This window comes from Furipterus horrens, unplaced genomic scaffold, assembly GCF_987537825.1.
Source record: "Furipterus horrens unplaced genomic scaffold, mFurHor1.1.pri manual_scaffold_1, whole genome shotgun sequence".
In the NCBI taxonomy this organism is placed as follows: Eukaryota; Metazoa; Chordata; class Mammalia; order Chiroptera; family Furipteridae; genus Furipterus; species Furipterus horrens.
In genome coordinates this window covers 187,326,333-187,350,412 of record NW_028327171.1, presented here as the reverse complement: position 1 = coordinate 187,350,412, position 24,080 = coordinate 187,326,333, and the positions used below count along the sequence as shown (strand labels likewise).

Here is a 24,080-nt window from a genome sequence, read left to right as displayed (position 1 = left end):
GGATACAGAAAAAATGTTAACATGTTTGATTTTTCTGGTAGGAACATATAGATCTGTCATTTTCTGTACTTGTCCGTATTTGTGAGATGCTAAAACTTGAAAGTATACATGAAAAATTTAAAAGAAACATATCTGTTTCTCTCCTTTGCTTTCTTTTCTTTACAAACTTCTTCTAATTCCCCACCTTAAAACCAAGCGTCTTTCTTATTTGCCTCTTGTTTGACTTAAATCTACTATGTGTCTTTGGCTCTTTTCCTCACATGATTTGAAGTATCTCCAACGTACCTATTTTATGTTCAGAGTTTCTTTAGACATCTCCTTGCTTCTAGAGAACTCTGTTATCACATTAAGCTTGTTGGGCGTAAGCTGTCAGTTATTTCCCTACTTCTTTGATATTAGTGGGAGTTAGGATTGACAATTGGAACTTATGTATAGCATGACAGGAAGGCTTTGCAGGGCTTGTTTTCTTAATATTGCTTCAACTGTCTGTCTTGGTATGTAGATATTTATATGTAGAAAAGGATGTTTGTTTGAACGTACGACAGATACTTATAATGAAGCTTAGATCGTGCACTTCTGAGAGTTTCTAAAGCATATAATAAACAATTCTTAATCTTTAAAACAAAGGGTTGGGGTGCTCTTTCGGTCTACACAGTATTTTTAGCCGCCAGAATAAACTGTCTGCCCATGTCAGGCTCGTTTTACGTGTATATATTTCAAGTTCCCTATTTTCTTTCATCTGCTTCTTTGGTAAACAGATGGCAGAAACTTCCTCTGCCTGATCTCTCTGTGACATACTGCAAATTTAGTTCAGAAGCCAACTGGCTGGGTGTGTCTTTGGCTATTCATAGAAAGGGAGGGTTACCTTCCTTCCTTCTGGAGAAACATGGGTCTTTTCATGGGTTCGAATCTGTTTGCAAAGGGCTATTTGGAATTGAAGGTATAGGGCAATGGAAAAGATGTCTGTTTTGGGGATACTTGGACAATCTGTTAAAAGTGACTCCAGCAAACTATTTCCAGTGTGTGTTGATCTTGCTGTGCTTGCTTCTGAATTATTTCTTCCTCTTGTGCTCAGGGGTGGTGTACAGACCTGCAGAACCATTCTTCAGCTGTTGGTTACCACAGCACGCTCACTTGAGCAGCAGAGGGAAGTGTGTGCAAACAACACAGAACCCATAGCTTAGCCACTCTGCCAGAATGCTGCTTGAGTCCTGGCCTGGTCCTGGTTTGTAGGGTTGATCCAGAAACTACCCTTAAGCCAGTCTTAAGATACAGATTGGAAGCCAGGAAGCTAATTATTAGACATGGTTGCTGTCTTGAGCAAGTCATACAGCCTATTCAAGGACTCAGATTCCTTCTCTTTTAAATGGTGATAAGACTTAACAACATAGTTCTCAAGGGTGTGTCTCCCCTGATAGAGATGTTATGTGATTCAAGTGGTAGAACAGATAAATAGGTATTTGGGAAAAAAATTAAAAGCACTCCATAATTACCACATAGGTTTTGTTTCTTCTAGACACCCTAAGGACATCACTGGCCTAGAACCTATTTTTACTGGTATTATTACTAGTATTCTCTTTTCCCCAGTCTTCCTCCTTCTTCTACCATAGCGTTTCCTACTCCGTGTGTCTAGCTTATGGCAGGCAAGTAGAGGGGCCTTAAGTTTAGGCAGAGGACGAACTGCATACTGCTGGTAATTTCGCCTGATTGAGTATGGTGTTGACTGTGGCTCTGTTATTCACGCCTTGACTCACGATCCTTACATCACTCAGGTTCCTGCTAGAGAGCAGGTGTTAGCAGCCCTTGGTCAATAACAGAAATACATGGTGGTATTGGTTAAGGTCTTAATAGCACATGAAATTGTATTCTGTTGCTGCAGAGAACCACAAGACTGCTGCCTGAATACCGGTCTTCTCTGCAGTTCCCTGTCCGTGGTGTGTCACTGAAGGAGATGACCAATTGGCTTAGATGAACTGGAAGCTACAGGAAACTTTTAAATGCATATTAACAGGGACACTGGGATTTACAATCAAGAATTTTTACAATGTATCTCACATAACACAGCCATGTTATACTATAGATACTTTAGTTTGAGCAAGCCATGTCATAAAAGGGGTCATGAAATCAGCAAGGCCAGTCATAATAATAGGTCAACAGATTTAGATAGTAGGGTTTTCTTGGGTTTATTTGAGATTCTCAGAGCACTGACTTTGCTTCAGGTCAAATGAAGTCATAATTTGGCTTGGGTTAGTCTTTGTTGAAATCACTTAGGTAAGGTTTAATTTGTTGAGCCAAACCCTGGAACCAGTTCGATTCACAGAAGAACGTATAATTATATAACTTTTATCCCAAGACTCAAGAGAACTTTTTTAGTAGCTATAGTGGGGACTCACAGGGAATATGAGGCTCAAATGGAAAGTGCTTATAGAGATCTCAACAGAAGAAACAGAAAACATTGGTGAAAGTCTGGTCTCAGTTTTTTGTAGAATTTATCACTTAAGTTAATACACTGGATTCTCAAATAAGCAAACATGTTTCCAAATATTGAATCTTCATTTTCACAGAAAGGGTGATATAGCTAGTCATAAGGAGGTTGTGTATCTTCCTGAATTTTCCAAGGCATACCATTATTTTATATGGAATAGTTATAAGACTGCCTGATTTCCACTTATCTCTAGTAATTACTAAAAGTTAGTCCATCCTTCATAAAACCTATTTACCAGAGTTCCTAACAAATAGACAGTTTTGAAGATCAGTTCTTGTAATGGCCCCTGCTTGCCATCTGTTTTAGATATTAGTGAGTAATGAAATGCCTAAAAACAATAGTCTGAAAGAGATTGAACAAGAGCAGAGGGCTTGAACTGTCATAGAATAGAATAATATCCTTGGGCTAATCAAGGGTTGTTAGATGGATTGTATAATCAAGTAATCACAGGAATGATGATTAAAATGAATAAGGAATCCATGAACCTTCGGAAACTAAAATGCATGCTAGTTTTAGGAGAAACCTCAAAGACAGCATACAGACTTGGGTTACCAATATTGTGGAACAATCAACGGAAGTTTGTGGAAAAGACCAGCATGCAGACCAGTTAAGTTTGGCCTGTTTCTGCTGAGCACCTGGTTTGTGGCTACTATAGGTATAAATGGGAGTGAGTCTTTATCCTATGAGAGCTCTCAGTCCTGGAGGGAAGATTTTGCACAACTATGCTGGTGGCAGTAATGGCTCTGCATGGAGCACTTGCTGTGCATGGGCCAAGCCTCATGCCTGCGTAGGGCCTTGTTTACTTACACTATCTTGGATTCTCTTCTCAGTTCCCTAAGATAGATATTATTATCTCCCTTGCTCAGATGGGGAAGCAGTGTTTTTGCTCCCTGCATGTTATTGTATAGCCTCTTAGCACAATATATTAAATGCCTTGTCAAGAACTCAGACTGGAGTCGGACTAGTGAGGATCTAAGCTTGCCTCTGCTATACACTTACGGGGTCTTGAGGAAATTTCTTAACTTATTTGAGCCATGGTTTCTCACCTATAAAACAGAAATAGTAATGTACTTCAGCTCCCAGCTCCATTGTCAGCATCCTCAGAAAGACCGTACTTGACCACTCTAAGGAGTTTTATTCCCACCTTCCTGGTTATGTGGTCCGAGTACCGTGCTTTAATTGTGTTATAGCCTTTATCGCCATCTGAAATGATGTTATGTGTCATTTGTTTACATGACTATTGTTGGCCTCCCCGCTTGAATGTAAATTTCATGAAGGCAGGAACTGGGCCTTACACAGTCACCCTTCTGTCCCCAGAAACTGGTTCCTGGTACATAGTAGACATTCAATAAATATTACTTGAATGGAGAGTGCTCTAGGAAACAGTTAATGGAAACAGAAAAAAGAAAATGACCATACTTATGTCTAATGTCCTTGGGAACAATTCAAGAAAGAAAATAAATCATTGAAAGCTTTGAACTATGCTGTTAGAATAGGTAGAAAGGTTCAAATTTATTTTTTCAGCCATGACTGAAGGTTTTAAAATAAATTCAGTTTCATCATCCTGTGCACGATGGTCCATTCCTGACCCGAGCTGGCCTTCCATAAAAGGAGCAGGGAGGCCAACACGACACACAGACACAGAAAATGGAATCTTTTGCACATGTGACTGTGTGAGATGCTGAGAGAAATGTGTAACCAGACCTCACCTGAGCAGGTGTTTGTCCTTCACTCCCTCCTACAAGCGTTGACCTCAGAATAAGTGACTTGTCTTACTGTGTCTACAAAAGGCATCTCCAACCACCACTGACTTGGTTTTTTCTATTGTTTCAGGATGCTGAGAAGCGAACTCCACTTCATGTGGCCGCATTTCTGGGAGATGCAGAAATTATTGAACTCCTGATTCTTTCAGGTAAATACCAGCTATACTGGTGAACACACAATACAATATACAGATGATTATTATAGAATTGTACACCTGAAACCTATATAATTTTATTAACTGATGTCACCCCAATAAATTCAATAAAAAATAAAGAGAGAGAGTGGGAGGGAGAGAGTGGGAGGGAGGTGGAAAGAGAGAGAGAGAGAGAGAGAGAGAGAGAGAGAGAGAGAGAGAGAGAGAGAGAGAGAGAGAGAGAGAGAGTTTAAGAAGTTACAGTGCCCTGGCTGGTGTGACACATTTGGTTGGTGCATTGTCCTGTAAACCAAAAGGTTGTGGGTTCAATTCCTGGTCAGGGCACATGCCTAGGTTGTGGGTTTGGACCCCAATTGGGGTGTGTACTAGGGGCAACCAATCAGTGTTTCTCTCTCACATGGATGTTCCTCTCCCTCTCTCTCTTCCTTCCTTTCCCTCTCTCTAAAATCAAGAAGCATGTCTTTGGGTAAGGATAAAACTAACTAAATAAACGAATAGTGTCCTTCCTTATAAAAAGAAAAAGAAGTTACAGAGATGTGATAGCTAAGGTAAGAGGATCATATATGATTTCTCGCTATTGGATGGTCATTCAGTTTTTTTTCAGGTGAGCAAGATGCCACTCTGGAAATACGAGTCTAATCTCACCTTTAAGGTTTAAGATAATTGGTGAAGCGTGTGTGCATATGCATACATTTTTATTTCTGCACACACATACAGATGTTGGTACACATGATTTTCTCCATTTATATGTGTTTAATATCTAGACACTGTAAATGAAATATTTGCTTTTTCTTTTTTATTACCTTTGGCAGATTTTTGAATATCTTCCCAAGTCACATCAGCTTCAAGAACTGAAATATCGTAGTCATTTTGAGGACAGGATACTGTTAAATATGTAGAGAAAGGCTTAAAGGGAGAAGCTTTGTTTCTTCAATAAATCTCAGGTTATTATGTGGATGAGAAAATGGCATGTAAATATTTTAAGTTATTTAGGGAGTGTTGAAGTATATATCTTCCAGATTTTAAAAAAAGAATGCTCTAGCTTATTTCTTTCCCTCTTGAATATAACACCTTTGCTATTTAAATATTAGAACTGTAATAAACTTAAGAAATGAAAAATCAAACCAACCCAACTGCAGATAAAAATTTGAACGACCTATTTACTAGACTGACTACCATAATGAACCAAACACAATTTCTTTATTGTGCTCATGGAAGTTTACTTGGTCAGTGATAAGATGATGCAAGAAGTTGTTTATTGAAAATGTCATTGCCAGTAAAACTTTTATATTGCTTGAAGATCTCATTTCTGACTATTTAATCAGGCCCAGTATTGTAGATAAATTCAGTATGTTTGAGTATGCTTTTATTTTTTTCATTGTAACAGAAAAAAGGGATGAATAAGCCAACTGGCTTCTTAAAATGTATACGAACAGGCACAAATGTGTGTATTTACATATATTTGAATTGCCCTGCAGAATAATGCTTTGTTTTGCTTATGAATTTATGACTATGGCTATGTAATCAAAGCATAAAAACAGGGAAGGAAAGGAAGCATCAATTTCTGGATAGTGTTTACCTTTGAGGAGGCAGGTTGAGTGAGGTATTTTCAGGAAAGTATAGAAAAGAGACTACAACTCTGTAAAATATTTTATCTTCTAAAAATTAGAAGCAAATATGGCAAACACATGTTAAATCCGATTTCTGTGTACACTGGTCTTTGTGATATTATTCACTTTATTTTTCTGTGGACTTCGAATATTTTATCTGATTAAGAAGTGCCAATGCTTTCATTTTTGGAAACCTGCCTGCTTGGTATATCTCACCAAACAGGTTTCTAAAATCAATACATGCCTTCTCCCTTGAGTATTTGCTAGACAAATGCCCGGAATGAATCTGAGCACATGCACGAGTCTTAGTGTGGATTGTATGCAGACCGGCTGGCTTTCTTCCTCCTCCTTTTTGTTTGGGAAGATTAAAATCTGGAGGAAATTCCTCTGCCCTCAGACTATGCAAAAGGCCTATACTAAGGTTTGGCCTTTGTTTGCAGGAGTAAAGGGAAACTGTCAAGTCCCAAAGTAAGCTACACAAGGGGAGGGGCTGATGCATGTGTTTAAGTAGATGTGGAGGTCATTGTGGGAAAGAAACAAGAGTTGTGCTGGGATACACAAGGAAAACCCACATTGCTCTGTTTTTGCTGTGTTCATCTCCTGGAGGTGGTTTTCTCAGGAAACAAGTATTGTGTGCCTTCCAACATGTGTGCCCTGTGCTCCTGACAGTTGTGTGAAGATTAGGTTAGATTTTGCGTGGTGTTTCTTGTGTCCCTGAGAACAGATCTTCCTTCTGACAGTTCTAAAGACATCCCCGGCTGTATTCCAAACAAACATGCATTGTTTAGTGCTGGCACAGACAATGGCTAAGAGCCAGCACACACCTGACCAGTTGCCCCAGCAGTAGAAATTTGGCCCATGGAAAATTGTAGGTAGAATTCAGGGTGGATGTAAAATAAAGAATTTTGCCCTTGCTGGTGTGGCTTAGTAAATCGAGCACCAGCCTGCGAACCAAAGGGTCACCAGTTTGATTCCCAGTCAGGGCACATCCCTGGGTGCTGGCCAGGTCCCCTGTTGGGGGCACGTGAGAGGCAACCACACATTGATGTTCCTCTCCCTCTCTTTCTCTCTCCCTTCCCCTCTCTAAAAATAAATAAATGAAATCTTTTTAAAAAATAAAATAGAGAGTTTTGTGGTATGTTCCCTAATGGTCCCAACTAGCTATACTCACCATGCAAATGTTATATTAAGAGACATCTCAGTTCTCAGAGTAATGTTGGGTTCATGACTGTGCAAATTCAAAACTTTGTCTTAGACCCCCAACTTTGTTTTTTGTTTATTTGTTTTTCCACATCCAAAAGGGAAGGTTTTAGTTCTGCAGCGTGAAGTTGACCCATCTGTTTTCTTCAGGTGTCTGGGAGTCGGTGATTGAGAAACTTGCTTTATGATAACTTCATGAAGCAGTACGCTGGCCTTTTAAATGTGGCTCATTCAGTAGAGCCAGGAAAAGCTGGTCCATATATCTTGATCGGCCCACATCTTTGGTCTTGGAATTGCTGAGCTGTTCAGCTCTCTAGTGTAATTTTGGGTGGCACATGCCATGGAATTTTTCCTCCTCCTACCATCAAATTAGAAAGATTTAGAGTATGAGAGACCATTGGGAAAGCTCTTTAGAATTTTTACTCCACTGTGGAAGCTTAGGGAAATGCTTGGAATTCACATGGCTTTAATTTTCCCTTAGAGTTCCTGTATCCAATTTGTATATTATATTCCTAAAAAAAATAAAAATCACTGTAAGAGCATGATTATTTCATCTCTGAACTTATGTCTGGCAGCTGACCCTTTAGGGAATCCAACCAAACTGTTTTCCAACTTAATAATGAATGAGGTGTTAATGATTCCCATGTTGGCCAAATAATTTGGCCGTGCCAGAATAGCTCATTACAGCTGTGTCCTCTCTTGTCGTATTAACTTACAGAGCATAGCGTAACCCAAGCCCACTTAATTCCTGCTGACATTATCTCCTATTAGCCAGGCGGATGGAGCCCTGAATGCCTCTGAGCAGACAGAGAGGAATGTAGGCCTTGCTCAATTCCTCTTCTTATAACCGCCAGACCAGAATCTGGCTTTATTTCCTCCCACCTGACTGTAGCTTCTGTTTGGGAACTTGCCTTGTCAGAGAGAAAGGTCAAGAGCTTGCTGAATAATTTGCCTAGAGATGTATGAATGATGCCAACATGAAGCAATTAGTGGGTAAGAGTTAAGAGGCAAGGGTTTAGCTATAGGAAGTAGAGCACACAGAAAAACGACCACATGACAACAGCCTGTAGAGAAACTCCGGAGGTGCGTAAGGGTTGGCGTCCTGGGCTGAAGGAAGAAAACTGAAAGTACCCACCTACTAACATGGGAATGTTTGTCAGGTGTAAGTGCTAATTAAAAAGAATAAATTTATCTGAATGCAGGCTACCAAACAAGTGGTATCCTGGTAAAATTATGTCCTGTGATTTTTTTAAAATGTGATTTCTACTCCAATGCAGATGGCCTCCAGAGCCATAGCAGGTCATCCTTTTGATTCTCTTATATATAATAAATATTTATCCTTTAAAGTTGGACTTATCCCCCCCCCCCCAAGAGTTAAAGGGGGTGATTGGGTCAGGCAGTGCTGATTTTGTTCCCAAATGTGGTGTGATTATAACAGGAGGAACCATTATCTGGTGGGTATGTAAACTGGCTCCAGCCCTGGCTGCTGTGGCTCAGTGGATTGAGCGCCCCACGGCGGACCAAAAGGTCACTAGTTCGGTTCCTGGTCCGGACACATGGCTGGGTTGCACTCCAGGTCCCGGTTGGGGGAGTGCAATTGGTGTTTCTCTCCCTCTGTTTCTCTCTCCCTCCCTTCCCCTCTCTATACAAATAAATAAAATCTTAAAAAACAACAACAATAACAACAACAAGCAAAAAATCTGGCTCCAAAGGCAAGTTAAATGGAGTTCTAAAATGTTCTGAGCAATTGCCACATACATGGAATTATCATACATGCTTCCAAGGTCATTGCTTTAAAGGACACTGTACCTGGGCTGTGATACGATTTAGTCTGTTAAAACAAAAAAATCAATAGCAAACTGATGCCATTACATTATAATTATATTTCATATGATCTTTTGTTTATATTTGTTTCTGCAATTAAAAGCCAAACTTTGGATAAATCAGCCTTAAGAATCCGTTACTCTCTTTGACCTATAAGATTTTTCAGTGACTTAGTGTCTGTGTTGGGTTCGCTGTGAAGAACACGCTTGTTAACTCCATAGAGCCACCCACAGGAGGCACAGAGAGATTACTTACCCTCCGATTGTCAACAACTTTCGGCCCAGTCAGCATTCTTAGCGCGTATGCCCCAACCCTCTGCGCCACCACCGAAGAGAAAGAACAGTTCTACCATGCACTGGACGAAGCGTTATCCAAGATTCCCAGAAGTAACGCTCTCTATCTCCTTGGAGACTTCAACGCAAGAGTAGGAGCCGACCACATGGCCTGGCCCACCTGCCTCGGAAACTTTGGGAGAGGAAAGATCAATGAGAATGGTCAGCGACTGCTTGAGCTTTTGTGTCACCACGGCCTGTGCGTGACAAACACATTCTTCAAGTGCAAAGAGATCCACCAGGTGTCATGGAGGCACCCCCGCTCCCGTCATTGGCACCAGCTTGACCTCGTCATCACCAGAAGAACGGATATTGGCAGCACCCTCCTCACCCGCAGCTACCACAGTGCAGACTGCGACACGGACCATGCCCTCGTGGTAAGCAAGGTGCGCATAATGCCGAAGAGGTTGCACCACTCCAAGATGAAGGGTCGCCCACGCATCAACACCAGTTGTGCCAGCAACCCAGTTAAGACCCAGCAATTCATCAACAAGATGGAAGATGCACTCGGCGAGGGAGTGGCGGCAGATGACATTATCGAATCCAATTGGCCACGTCTCCGCGATGCCATATACAACTCCGCCATTATTGCTTACGGGAAGAAAGAGCGGAAGAACGCTGACTGGTACGAGGCTCACTGGGAAGAAATGGAACCCGTGATCGAGGCTAAGAGGAAGGCCCTACTGGCTTACAAGGTCACGCCCACTCCCAGTACACTTCAAGCTCTACGGGCTGCCAGGAACAAAGTCCAGAAGACCGCCCGCCACTGTGCCAACACCTATTGGCTAAACCTGTGCAGAAGCATTCAGGAAGCCGCCGATATAGGCAACGCACGTGGAATGTATGAGGGTATCAAGAAGGCAACAGGCCCAATCCCCTCCAAGATCGCCCCCCTTAAGTCCAAGACAGGTGAGGTCATCACTGACCAGGAACAGCAAATGCGGCGGTGGACCGAGCACTACCTCGAGCTGTACGCAACGAGGAACACCGTAACAGACACTGCTCTTAATGCCATCCCAGACCTACCAGTCATGGAGGAGCTAGACACCCCACCTACTGCGGCAGAGCTCGGCAAAGCCATCGACCGCCTCGCTTGCGGGAAAGCACCAGGAAGCGACGGAATCCCTCCAGAAATCCTAAAGAGCGGGAAACCAGTCCTGCTACAGCCGCTCCACCATCTACTCTGTCTCTGCTGGAAGGAGGGTTACATCCCCCAGGATATGAGAGACGCCAACATTATCACCATGTACAAGAACAAAGGAGACCGCAGCGACTGCAACAACTACCGGGGCATCTCTCTCCTCAGCGTCGTCGGCAAAGTATTCGCCCGGGTCGCTCTTGCCCGCCTGCAGACCCTTGCTTCCCGCGTCTACCCAGAGTCCCAGTGTGGCTTCAGAGCTGGCCGCTCAACAGTGGACATGATCTTCTCCCTACGCCAGCTGCAGGAGAAGTGTCACGAGCAGCATAAACCACTCTACCTCGCCTTTATTGACCTCACGAAGGCGTTTGATCTGGTCAGTCGAAGCGGACTCTTCAGCTTGCTACGGAAGATTGGCTGTCCACCACATCTGCTTGCTGTGGTCATGTCCTTTCACGACAACATGCACAGCACGGTGTCCTACAACGGCGCAACCTCTGAGGCCTTCCCAGTCAGCAGCGGAGTAAAGCAGGGCTGCGTCCTCGCGCCTACGCTGTTCGGAATCTTCTTCTCCATGCTCCTCCAATACGCCTTTAAGGACTGCAGCGAGGGTGTCTTCATTCACACCAGATCCGATGGCAAGCTCTACAACCTGGCCCGTCTACAAGCCAAGACCAAAGTCAAAGAGGTGCTCATCCGTGAGATGCTCTTCGCCGACGACGCAGCTTTGACATCACACTCCGAAGAGGGACTCCAACAGCTAGTCACTTGCCTTTCCCACGCATGCAAGGAGTTCGGACTAGCCATCAGCCTGACGAAGACGAATGTTATGGCTCAAGGCACGGGGACTCCCCCATGCATCACCATCGACGGATACACCCTGGAGGTTGTCAACGACTTCACTTACCTCGGGTCCACCATCTCGAGCTCTCTGTCAGTCGACTTGGAGGTCAACCGGAGAATCGCCAGGGCAGCCACAGTTATGGCCAGACTGAACCGGCGAGCGTGGAACAATTCCAGCCTCACTGAGAAAACCAGACTGCGCATCTACCAAGCCTGCGTACTCAGCACTCTCCTCTATGGCAGCGAGACGTGGACCACCTACGCAAGGCACGAAAGGAAACTCAACAGCTTCCACATGAGGTGCCTGCGACGCGTCCTGCATGTCGCCTGGCAGGATAAGGTCCCCAACACCGAGGTGCTGAAGCGAGCCAATATGTGCAGTTTGCATGCAGTTCTTAGCGAGAGACGCCTCAGGTGGCTCGGCCATGTCAAAAGAATGGATGCAGGCCGTATCCCCAAAGACCTCCTCTACGGCGAGCTAGCAGAAGGCAAGAGGATGACAGGGCGCCCAAAACTGCGGTTCAAAGACATCTGCAAAAAGGACATGACACAATGCTCCATCAATCTCAACACATGGGAAGTTCAAGCAGACGACCGCCTAGCCTGGAGGCTCGCGGTCAGGCAAGGTACGTCACGCGCGGAGGCTGCGCGCAACGAGGAGGCGGTCCAGAAAAGATCGAGGCGGAAGCAGCGTCAGCAGCAGCAACAACAGCCATCTGCCTTCACCTGTAACAAGTGTGGCAGGGATTGTCACTCCCGAATCGGACTGCACAGCCGTTCTCGGCGGTGCAGATAGACTTTCAAGAAGCTACGCCATCGTCTCTCGAGACGGACGGCTGCCGACGACGACGACGACGACGACGACGAGTGTCTGTGTTCTACTTTTTCCTAGATGACAGGACTAAGAGAACAAAAATAGTGCCCCTGGAAAAGATGCTCTGAGTCCCGTTCCTCCTGCCCTCTGTGAAAATAAAATCAAGTGGTAACAGGGGTGTGATGAAAAGCACACTTCGCTTATAATCCGGGTTTCTGCCTGACTTCTTTTAGTGGGGTCTTTGTTCCTGAAGAATCAGAAACAAAGACCCAGGCTTTAAACTATCCTTGGGTAAAAAGCATTTACCTTTAAATCATCAGACATGCAGACTCCTGTCCTTCAGTGCACAATGGCGCCTGGCAGGCAGGTAAATAAGGAGTCGTGATGCTTCCTTTAGAAAAATTAGTTATAAATATTCAACTCAGGGCCATAAATATTCAGCTCAGAGCCAGAACCATCTGACGTCTCCCTCTGACATGTAAACAAGACTGGGGCTGGGCTGGGGGGAAGCGGATGAGGAAGCCCATGACAGGGGATAACACTGATGAAGTACTGCTTGGTCCCCGTTCAGATAACTCTGCTTTTGTCATAATCTGCTGTTCAGGGAGAGGGGGTTTCCTGCCAGCTGCCTGTTCAATCTGCTGAAGGAGGACGAGTGGAGGGATGGTGGACTTAAACAGCCACTTCCTAGCTTTCTGATTATCTTTCAATACCTCAAGCTGCAGGGAGACAGTGCTGGTCTTGCAGGGTGGCGCTTTGTGATACTCAGCAAGTTTGGGGTCACTTTTCTCTCTGAAAGAGTTTTAATATGAAAAGCCACATTTGGATCTAGATAAAACTGAAAGTCTTCAGAATATGTAAACAATAATACTAATAAAAATACAATATAAATTCTAACTATAAATTTGAGGGGAAAGCAATAATAAAATAAGGAAATAGGCAAAGAGTCTGAACAAGCAGTTCTCAGAGAATGAATTCTAAATGGCCAGGAAACAAATTAGAAGATATCCAACGTCACTATTAAACAGGAAAGCACAAAAATGAGATACTGTTTTCTTCTAATCAGATTTGCAATATTTTAAGTGACTGGTAATATCAAGTATTGATGAGGATGTGGGGAAACTAAGCAATCTTATATGTGTGTGAATAAATTGACACATTCTGGAGGGTTGAGACTAGCTATTTAAGCCAAAAGCGTGCATGACCTGTGACACAGGAAGTCCACTTCTAATTATCTATCCTAAACCAATACTTTCTCATTTGCAAAAGGAGTCATTTTATGGATGCTCACTGCAGCGTTGTCTGAACAGTGAAATATTGGAAACAACTGAACTACCCATCAATAGCGAGATATCCCAGAGGATCCTTAGCCTATTCTCATTTTTTAAAATTCTTTTTCTTTTTGCTGTTCTGATTGAATGCTTTGTTCTTCCTTATGTTCCTAATCATTGATTTGATTCTCAGCTTCATTCTCTCCATTGTTGGTTCCCTGTAGATTTTTCTTTATTTTACTTAATGCAGCCCTCATTTCTGCCTGAGTCTTTTTTATGCCATTGAAGTACCCAATGAGTTCCTTGCACATCCTGATAACCAGTGTTTTGTTTTGAACTTTACATCTGATAGGTTGGTTAACTCCATTTCGTTTAGTTCTTTTTCTGGGCTTTTGTTTTGTTCTATCATTTGGGCCATATTTCTTGGTCTCCTCAATTTGGCAGCCTCCCTGTGTTTGTTTCTGTGAATTAGGTAGGGTGCTTTGACTCCCTGTCTTAGTAGTGTGGCCTATTGTAGAAAAGCTCACCAGTAAGTTGGATGGGATAGAGCCTTAGTTAATCGCCAGGGCGGGGGCAATCCATGTCAGTACTCTGTGGCTCCATGTGGGGAAGGGCTCGGAGAGGGGACAGTGCCGCTGCCTGGCCTCTGGAGTTTTGCCCAGGTGGAAGCTGTCTTCTGGCAGTTGCCCTGTTGCCAGTCACTTCAGTTTCTCCCTGTATGCTATTGGTGCCCTTCCAGCTGTCAATAGGCAGCTCTTAATTTAGGTCTGGCCTGGGCTTAGAATTGTGCCAATGGCAGGTGCCCCAGTCTCTATCCCTTGTTCTTGCAAGCAATTACGTAGTGCTTACTGTGTGTCTGGAAGTGATCTCAGGGCTTTTGTGGTATCCTTCTAGACTGTTCAGTGTTTTTTACAGAAAAGAGCTTATTCCATATGTAATGTTTTAGTACTTGTCTTTTTTTTTTCACGTAACAATAGTATGTGAATATCTCTCCACATCGTCATGATCACAATTATTATTTTTAATCCTCACCTGATGACATGTTTGTTTGATTTTAGAGAGAGGGTAGGGAGAGAGAAAAGAGAGAGAGAGAGAGAGAGAGAAACATTGATGTGAGAGAGAAACATTTATCAATTGCTTCCCGTACATGCAACCTAGGTATGTACCCTGTCTGGGAATCAAACCTGCAACCGTTGGGTGTAAAGGATGACACTTCAACCAACTGAACCACCTGGCCAGGGCTCTCCACATTATTAAAAATTCTTATAAAACATTATAGCTAATCCTGAAGTTGTTTCCTGACAACCTTTCATAAAACATCCTTAAAGACTAGTTTTAATATTTACTCATAGTTATTTTCTTTAGAAACATAGAGCATTCTGAGGCACATACAAAGACAGAAATAGGTTGTCTGTGATGGGGTAGAGAGGAAGAGAGAGGGAAAGAGGAGTAAGGGGGGGAGAAGAAAGAGGGAGATTGAAGGTAAAATTCTGATGTACAGTGGCAAACACAGGTAGACACAGGTCTGGGCATGTACCGCACATGTGCACCTTGTCCTCATCAGTATCCTGGTAGGCTGACTGGTGAGGGGTCTCTTAGGGTGAGACACTTAGATTCAAAAAGTGGTGATAGCAAAATGGCATTTGAAGAGAATAAAAAGATTCTCTAAGGTCTTCGAGCTCTGCCGTCTATGGGGAGGCATGGGCTTCCTCCATCTGCCTCTCCTGGGTGAGCTCACTCTCTTCTGTTCTGCAGCTGGGGAAGCGGCCTTTGGGATCACCTACAGTAATTGTGGAGAGAGGAGAACATGAGAAAAAAATTAAGACACCAGCATGTAACACCTCCTTGACTGGAAAACTTCTTTTCAAATTGGACTATACAACCAACAGCATCTTGCTATTATTCTTATTCCCCTGGCGTGGACCTTAGGAAAATCATGGAAGATACTGTATGACAGGACCACTTTATATGGAAAGGGTGAAAGTGTCGTTTTTATATAAAGGGCCACTAATCCCACACACACAAAGGCAATTTATTCCACCCCATGTTTGTTAAGAAACAAAAACTTCAAATGCGTTAGCTCTCTTAAAAACATTGTATTAATAAATATTTCACATATATAGAAAAATGTGGGAAATAATATAATTAATACCCATGTACACCAAGCTTGATTAAATCAAAGACTTCGTATTTGCATTGTATCTTTTTTTTAAAGGAAACAAAATATTGAAGGCCCAGTTGCAGCCCATTGGCTGTACTTATTGACCCTTTTCCCCGCCCTCACTCCCTAGAGACCATTCTCCACAATTGGGTTCTGTTTTCTTTAGCCATACTCATTAACTTTTATTTGTGTCTGTATTTACCAACAACCTATATAATTGTTTTCATAAATATAAAAACTTTATGTAACTAGTATTATGTCATGGGTGTTATTCTGTAACTTCATTTGTTCATTCAATATTATATTTTGAAGTGTGTCTGTTTATCCATAGAAGTTCAATCTGTTCATGTCCATGACGGTGTGCATTCCATGGTACATCCCACAGTGCAGCTGTCATTTTCCTCTTGATCAGCACTTAGAATTCCAATTTCTTGCTGTCACAACATGCTGCAAGAAACATTCTTGTACATGTGTGAGGGTTGGAATTGCTGGGTGGTAGGGGACATACATTGTGAACTTTACTAGGTGGAACCAAATTGCTTCCTGAAGGGGCTTATATCAATTCATGCTCCCGCACCTGTATTTAAGTCTTCCTGTTGCTTCACACTCTTACTCACTCTTACTGTTGTCACACTTTATAATTTTCACCGATTTGATGGGTGTGAAGTGGTATGTTAATGTTGCTTTCATTTGCCTCTCCCTAATGAAATTTTTAAACTTCCTTAATTATTTTATTTTGCAAGCACTGAATTTTGTCATTCAAAATATTCCATTTTTTTCAATTACAGTTTACATTTAATATTTTTATTAGCTTCAGGTGTACAGCATAATAGTTAGACAATCATGTACTTTACAAGCTGGTCCCTCAATATTTAAAGGACCCACCTGGTACCATACATAATTATTACAATATTATTGACTATTCCCTTTGCTGTACTTTACACCCCTGTGACTGCTTTGTGACTACCAGTTTGTACTTCTTAATCCCTTCACTTTTTTCATGCAGCTCCTCCCTAATGAATTTTGAAAGTGTCTTTTCCTATGTGTCTTGCCATTTGGGTTCCTCTTGTATTAGGTTTTTAAGTTTATACATAGGTGACACAAAATTTACTCTGTCAAAGACTATGAATAATCAAAGATGTATTTGTTTCATGTTATGATAGCCTGTATTTGGAGCTAAGGGAGAAAGGTATAATAGACTATGCCTTTCACTTCCTTGAGTCATAGATGTAGAGGTAAATGAGACTTTGGACGGGATCTAGGGGTAAGAACTGCTAATATTGTTCTGGTGGTCTGCTGTTTGCACAGCACCTTCAAATTCATTTGATTCTCCCAACCACCTGGTGAAGTGGGTGGGGGACTATTATTACTGTGTGCTTGTTTGCCCGTTTTACAGATTCTTGGCTCTTGGTCACTGGGGCACTAAATGCTGAAAGTAGAACTCAAAGCTGGGTCTTCCACCCATGAATCCCACTGTCCTTCCAAGACCTCATTCATTTCACTCCAGAGCATGTAGCCCAGGACTTCCTGCTGCGGGGAGGGAGCTGTCTCTGCCTTTGAATATTAGCATGCTCAGACTGATTTTATTTGGTCCTTATCAATGTAAGGGCCATGAACTGTTTCAGGTAAGCTGCCTGGATGGAGTTAGTAGAATTAGGATTTGAATAGTTTTATGCTTAATAAACGAAGCAACAATGAATTATTAGTGTCTTTTCAAGCTTGACAGCATATTATAATAACCTTGGGTTTGGGGGAACTTTGTGCCTGGGCCCATCTCAAACCAATGAACTCAGAATGTTGGGGAGGGGGAGGCATTCTATCTTTGTTTTAGGGATTATTATATTCTTGTTTTCTATAATGAATATTGTTGGTGGTATTTGTTTTTCAGTTAAAGAGAAAAAATTGTGTAAGTTCTATGATCCGTTATTTCCTATTAGCTGGTGTCTTAAACCAAATTTCTAGTTCACTTTTACCCATGAAAGTCTCCTCCTATCTTAAAAAAAAAAAAAAAAAAAGCCAAAACACAAGGTTTCTATTTTTTAAGCTGTCAGCTGCCCTTGGCCTCACAGAGATTAGTCAGCTCTGCTTCCACTTGACTCACTTCACAGCCCTGGACCAGAGGCACCTCCCCCACTCTCCCACTCCTCTGCCTCACTTTCTCGTTTCTTAGATTCTTCCCTCCACTCTTCTTCCTCACAGGCTTCCTTCTCATCTTACTGTACCGACAAAGAGAGCTGTATTTTCTCTTCCTCCTCCTCTTTTGTAACCCTTTTATAAAACTTTCCATCTCTGCTCAGCACCCTGAACCCCCCTGAGAAAGGAAGCTCAGATTGGGTGTTTTACTGGTTCAGCTGCAGACTTGGAGGGCTTGCACCATGGGGTATGTATGGCGAGGGTGTCATGGAAGGAGGACATAGTCTCCTTTCCTTGAATCCATTCACATGGAGCTTCTGCTCCCTGATGGTGAGGTGGCTCCAGAGGGGTGAACATTAGGCACGTTGTGAGTGTGAGCTGGCTCTGGCTCCTGTGTGAGCCTGTCTGTCCACCCCGTAGTGTGAGGGAGCCATGAGCAGCCTGCATAGGCTTTATGTTGTGTCCGTCCAAAAGCTCTATGGAAGCTGGCTTATTCCTACCAGATATCTGGCTAGTCCCAGAGAAAGAATTGGGATTCCTGGATGAAATGAATTTCTGCTCATCCTCTCAACCCAGATGAAATCTCATCAGAATTCAACTTTGCAAGATTTGTTTGAAACTTAACTCGCCTTTAGTGTACATTCATAGAAGGTCGCTCATCGCTGACAGTTTGCCAACAAGGGTATTGTGTGCCCTGTGAGATAAATATACTTAATGACTAAAGCTGAAATAACATATCTGATTATATATTTTATATTCAGGAATATGCACAAACTTGAAAAGTTCTTTATTCTTTGTAACAAACACTTCCGTAATCCTGGAGAATCTCAGTCTTCTCACCACTGGATCTCCTACCCAGTGAGACACTGTGATTCTCATCTAGTTTTTACCCAGTTCTTGTGACATTCTCAGTTCCTGATCTTGCTCTTTTACTGTGCTGGGTGTCCCCTGTCTAGTTGCTAGAAAGCACGTGACTGATACAAAGGAGAAACAAACCGAAGCATGCTGATTGTACCAGGGGAATGAGAGCGCAAGATGGAGCATGTGACGTAACATCAGCAGAACTTCCCCTGACTGTGTTAGGCCTCTAACCTGTGCTGTTTGGTTCTAGGAGCGCGTGTGAATGCCAAGGACAACATGTGGCTGACCCCACTGCACCGGGCTGTTGCCTCCAGGAGTGAAGTGAGTGATTATCTTATTTTATCTAGTCCCTTCAGTCCCTAGAGAGAGAAAAATTCTTTCTGTTGAATAAGGGTTTCTCACTAGTTAGCACAAGGCTTTTACTTCTAATGCAAGAGGGTTACCACCATGGGACAACTGTTTGAGTACCTGCTGTGTGCCAGGTATGGTGCTAGGGGGATAATTGGGGTCGTCCAAGATGGGCAGCATGGTCCCTGACTTCAGTGACTTCTCAGTCTAGAGGGGGAAGCAAACAGGTGAGCAGATCGGTACAGTATCATAACTGAATCAGAGAAGGGAGCAAGTAACTGTCTGCTTGAATAGAGGAAGTCTTCCAAGAAGAGATGCCAATTGAGCCAGTCCTAGAGGATGAGTAGGGACTTAGTAGGGAGAAGGAGGGAGGGCTGAGCTGGTGGACAAAATGTGAGAGGATGAGAGGCACAGAAGGGCAGGAATGGCAGCTTTAGTTGGATGTGGCTGGAACATGGGGTGTAGTAGATCAGTCTGATAGGGGAGGCTGGGTTGGAATGGCAGAGGGCTGCGTGTTCTCTGAGCAGCGGAGAATGGTCATAGCAGAGATAAGTGTGAATGTGACAGGTTTAGGAACCTGGTGGGGTGAGATGGAAAAGAAGCCAGCGGGTGCATGGTGGTGCTGGTAACTGAGAAGGCAGAGGCAGAGGCACAGGGATTGGAAAGCTGATCAGCTCCATTGGAACATGCCGAGTTTGGCAAACATGGCACAGGAATGTAAGGCCACGAGGGCAGAGATCTTTGTTATGTTCCCAGATGTAACCCTTGTACCTTGTAGATACTCAGGAAGGAATTTATTTCAATGCTGGAAATTGAAGTGAAGATGGCTAATCAATTACCATTACTTATATAGGCCTAGAGCTTAGAAACAGAGAGGATGATCATTGGAACCATGGTAAATGGATCAGATGGTCCAGGGAAAGCATAAAGGTTAAGAAGAGAAGACCAGTGTGGGGGAGGGGCGACAGGGAACCCTGGTGAATGTGAGCCCTGAGGCCTGGTCAGAGGGGATGCCCACCATCCAGGAATACAGGAGGCTCTAACCTTGGAGGCACTTGGCATTGGATGACTAGTCTTCGTAGCTGGTTTATCAAATGAAGCTTCTCCATTACTGGAGAAGGTGATGGTCTCCAGGTACACCTGGGAGCTAGAGGTGTTGCTGAGAATGCACACACCGATGTTGCAGGTGTTGATGGCTGACATTTGGCAACTGTCTGGAAACTGAACAATGTACTTGGTAGATGACAGCTTAGTGCTTACAGTCTTCCTTGCTGTGCTGTGTGATTTGGGTAGTTTTTATAAGACGTTGGTTGTATTCTCTTTCCAAATAGCCCACATGGAATGAATCACCTGTCTCAGACCCTGGGGAATTCAGAATCTTCTTATGGTCCCACATTTCATTTCTGTTTTACATGGGAAAGCAGGTGCAGTAGGCTCCTTAAGTTCATAAAATCAGCTTCGCAAGACCAGCTCCTTCACAAAGGAGTTTTTCTTTTAAGATCATTTGATCTTTGGTAATTTTTTTTAAATAAAAATTAAGTATCTTTTGAAAGATATGGGTTTGTTTCCTCTTTTAATGAGAACCAGGTCTTTTTAGTTTAGAGAAACATTTACTAAGCACTTCCTGTATGCCAGGCACTGTGCTTGCTGATGGAGCTACCATGAAAAAGGACACATGGCCCCTGTGCTTAGGAAGCATAGAGTCTAGTGGGACAGAAAGGCACAAAAGCAGATGATTTCAGTACCATGTGATCATCACCTTTGTTAGCTGCAAAGCTTCCATCCTCAAAACATCCATTTTCTATCAACCATCAGCTTACCTTTTTTACATATCTTTGGTAGGTTTGAAGTCAGTCAACCCAACAATGGATCTACTTTGAGAATGGCATTTGCTGGTTCCTTCTCTAAGGAACCAGCTCCCTCTGCAGGTTTTGGCTGGTGGGGGTGGGGTGGGGTGGGCTGGAGGAATCCCTTGCAGGTGCCTCATGCCAGGAAGGAATTAAAATGCAAACAGACCCTGAGTTGTAAATAATCAGGATATCTATAAGCTTGTGAAAGAATATATCTTCATGTTAATATCCATCACAGCAGGTTGAAAAGTTTCTTATGAAAATAAGAATGTGTATAACCATTGTGAGAACTGACTGTGGGCCTCTTCAAAACACATCACTCTGAATTTAGGAAGTCCACATTCAGGAAATTCAGATTACCCTTTTTAAAATTTGATTATATTGCCATTACTTCATGACTCCCCTAAATAATAGCTGGGGAAAGGGAAGCAAGCTTTAGGGGGAAAGAACAGAGAAGATTTGGGCTGGTAATTTGGCTGTTAGCACTTACCAAAGGGGATATGTGTGTTCAGCATGAGAGCTGTTACATCTGTCTATTGTTTAGATGGCAAGCAATGCTATTACTCACACAAATATGTATTAACAATCATTTCTTTACTGAAAAGCTTGTAAACTCTATACTGTCTTCAGAGCCCTTTTGCTTCTCTCAAGGAAGCAGAACCGCCATGAAAGATACAGAATGCGATATTTATTATAGCAATTAGGCCATACACAATTGTGCAAGCTGCTGAAGAGTATGTCATGCCGTCACCTTGGTTTCTGTGTGGTCCCGAAGTCACTGTAGGCCAGCAGGGCCTGCAGTTGGTAAGAAAAGCTGGCATGAAATGGGGAGAACAGGGACAAACTGGAACCCCTGTCTTTTTCTAAAACTGCCTCAACATCACGGGCATGGGTGACTTGTAGAAGGAACTCTGAACTCTCACGCACCTGGTCCAACACTGGCAGAAACTGAAGAAGATGCGGCAGTATCTGAAGAAGCATCAACCTTGTACTGCCCTGTGCCAACACAGCGACCCAGCTGCTCAGTGACATCCTGCGCAAGCTGCAGCAGGACCCAGCAGCCACACATCAGTCGGACTGTGGTTTCGTTTATGCCTTCCAAATCTCTTGCAGATGAGTCTTGTGGCCAGCCCTAAATGGCACCATGCAGGGAAGGAATTCTGGGAAGTGTAGTTCAACTTGGCTAACTTGACACAATAGAAAACTTCTATTGAAATTGTTATTCTAAAAATGGGACAACTGTAATAGCATAATCAGTAAAATATAATTTAAAAAATATATTGTTTTTCTATTTTAATTAAAAAGATCTTGACAGGAAGTTCCTTGAAATGAGTGCCATGCATATTGCTTGTATTTCTAGCAACTAGCCTGCTCATTAAACAGTTGTTTTTGGGTGATTCATCATAGACTGGGGTTTCATGTTAACTTCAGCTCTGTGAACATGGCTTTCTGTACAACTGCTGGCATGGAACTACTATACACCACGGAGAATGCTGGTGAGAATCATCTTTCATGCATGCAAGGTAAACTGACCAGAAGCAAATTAAGCCACTAGAACTGCAAAATCAGGACGAGTTTCACAATTGCACGCAACACCGATATCCATAGAAGTCCAAGTTATCAGTCAGCACAAGTTAAATTTCCTGAGCTTTCTTTCCATCTAGGCGAATTTTATGTTCAGATTTCTATGCCTGGAAAAATAATGTCTATTGCTAAATTCATTTCCTGAACCGGTTCTAACAATAGGAGTAACAGATCATAATATTGCTTAAACATCCACCCCTGCCTGACATTATGAAAGCTCCTCTGCAAACAATAAAGTAGATCAAGACATGGCCACATCCCTTAAAATCATGCAACATAGATGGGGTCCTGGAGATGAACCTTCAAGGTTTATTTGGTACTGACAAGGCAGTATTGTGTGCTCCCTTCTAGGCCCAGCCCTCCTCCCACCTCCACCTCTCCCACATCTGGAATTCCCCGGAGAGGAAACAGTGCCAAACAGCATTGTCTCCTATCGACTCCTCTGGGCTTCACTCACCCTCCTCGTTCTCTAACTACTTCCACAGCTGTGAACAAATGAAGATACTGTCTTCACAAAATATTAGGGAAACATATTCTACAATTCCAGATAATGTAGATGAGCAGGATGTGGGGCCGCTAGGGAGCATTTTCTGAACTGCTGATGTAAATTATTTCATATTATTTCCTCTGTTTAGCTTGTTCTTGTTGCTTTAAAAAATTTTTTTTCTTGGAAACGAGCAGCGATGGGGAAGGAACTCAGTGCTCACAAACCTGGAGAGTTTAACATATTTATTGAAGCCTACTCGATGGAAGGCACATTAAGTGTGCTGGAGGGGTCTTGAGAGGGTACAAAGAGAGGCTTCTAGGACGTAGTGTTTAGGGAAGACAGCCAGGCACACAGCCTACTATGGCCTGCGTCCAAATGCAGCTGATCCTTCCCACATGCCTGTTCTTCTATAACGATCTGATAGTAACACCAAAGGAGAAATGATGGACTTTTCAGATCCCTGTTCTAGAGGCTACGTTTTGGATAGAAAGGTCAAAAATGGTTGTATCCTGTCTTTGGAATGTAGCATCGAGGATGTTGTGTACAAATATGTATTGTCATGATGAGGATTTAATGAACACTTTCTGTGTGCTAGACTGTATGCTAAGCACTTTCTGTGCATGATTCTATTGTAACGTCTGAACACTCTTTGAGATTGATACTGTTATTCAGCCTAATTTAGGAAACATGATCTCAGAGGAGAGTCTCAGATGCTGCAGCTAGCAAGCAGAGGACAGACAGTACAACCAGAGACCCTGCTCTCTTAAGCACCATGCCCTACTGCCTATCTTCAGGCATCTAAGCCCCCTTATCGATCCTGTTCCAACCAATAAGATGGGTCTGTTCTTGTGTCTGTGCAGGCAAGTCCCAGCAGGTATAAAGATGTTTCCCAGAGTTAAGCAAGATAAACATTTTATTTTATTTTTAATTCTTTTAATCCTAACCCAAGGACACTTTTATATTGCTTTTAGAGAGAGCGGGGTCGGGGGGGAGAGAGAGAGAGCGAGAGAGAGAGAGAGAGAGAGAGATGAAAAAGAAACATCGATTGGATGCCTTCAAGTACATGCCCAACTGGGAATTGAACCCTCGACCTGGGTATGTTCCCTGACGAGGAATCAGACCATGAACCCTTGGTCTATGGGATGAAGCTCCAACTAACAGAACCACACCAACTAGGGCAGCATTTTATGTTACAGCTTAAATTTTAAAAACTCATGTTTT

The 24,080-nt window shown here is 42.9% G+C and overlaps 1 protein-coding gene across 1 annotated transcript in view; it reads left to right on the top strand.

The window, feature by feature from the left end:
- Window positions 1-24,080, top strand: part of ANKRD44 (ankyrin repeat domain 44) — a 304,111-nt gene that overhangs the window by 153,649 nt on the left and 126,382 nt on the right. Inside the window, exons 3-4 of the mRNA XM_090282096.1 lie at window positions 4,319-4,397; window positions 18,841-18,911. Of these exons, the coding sequence (XP_090138222.1) occupies window positions 4,319-4,397; window positions 18,841-18,911 (150 nt within the window). The remainder of the gene's footprint in view (window positions 1-4,318; window positions 4,398-18,840; window positions 18,912-24,080) is intronic.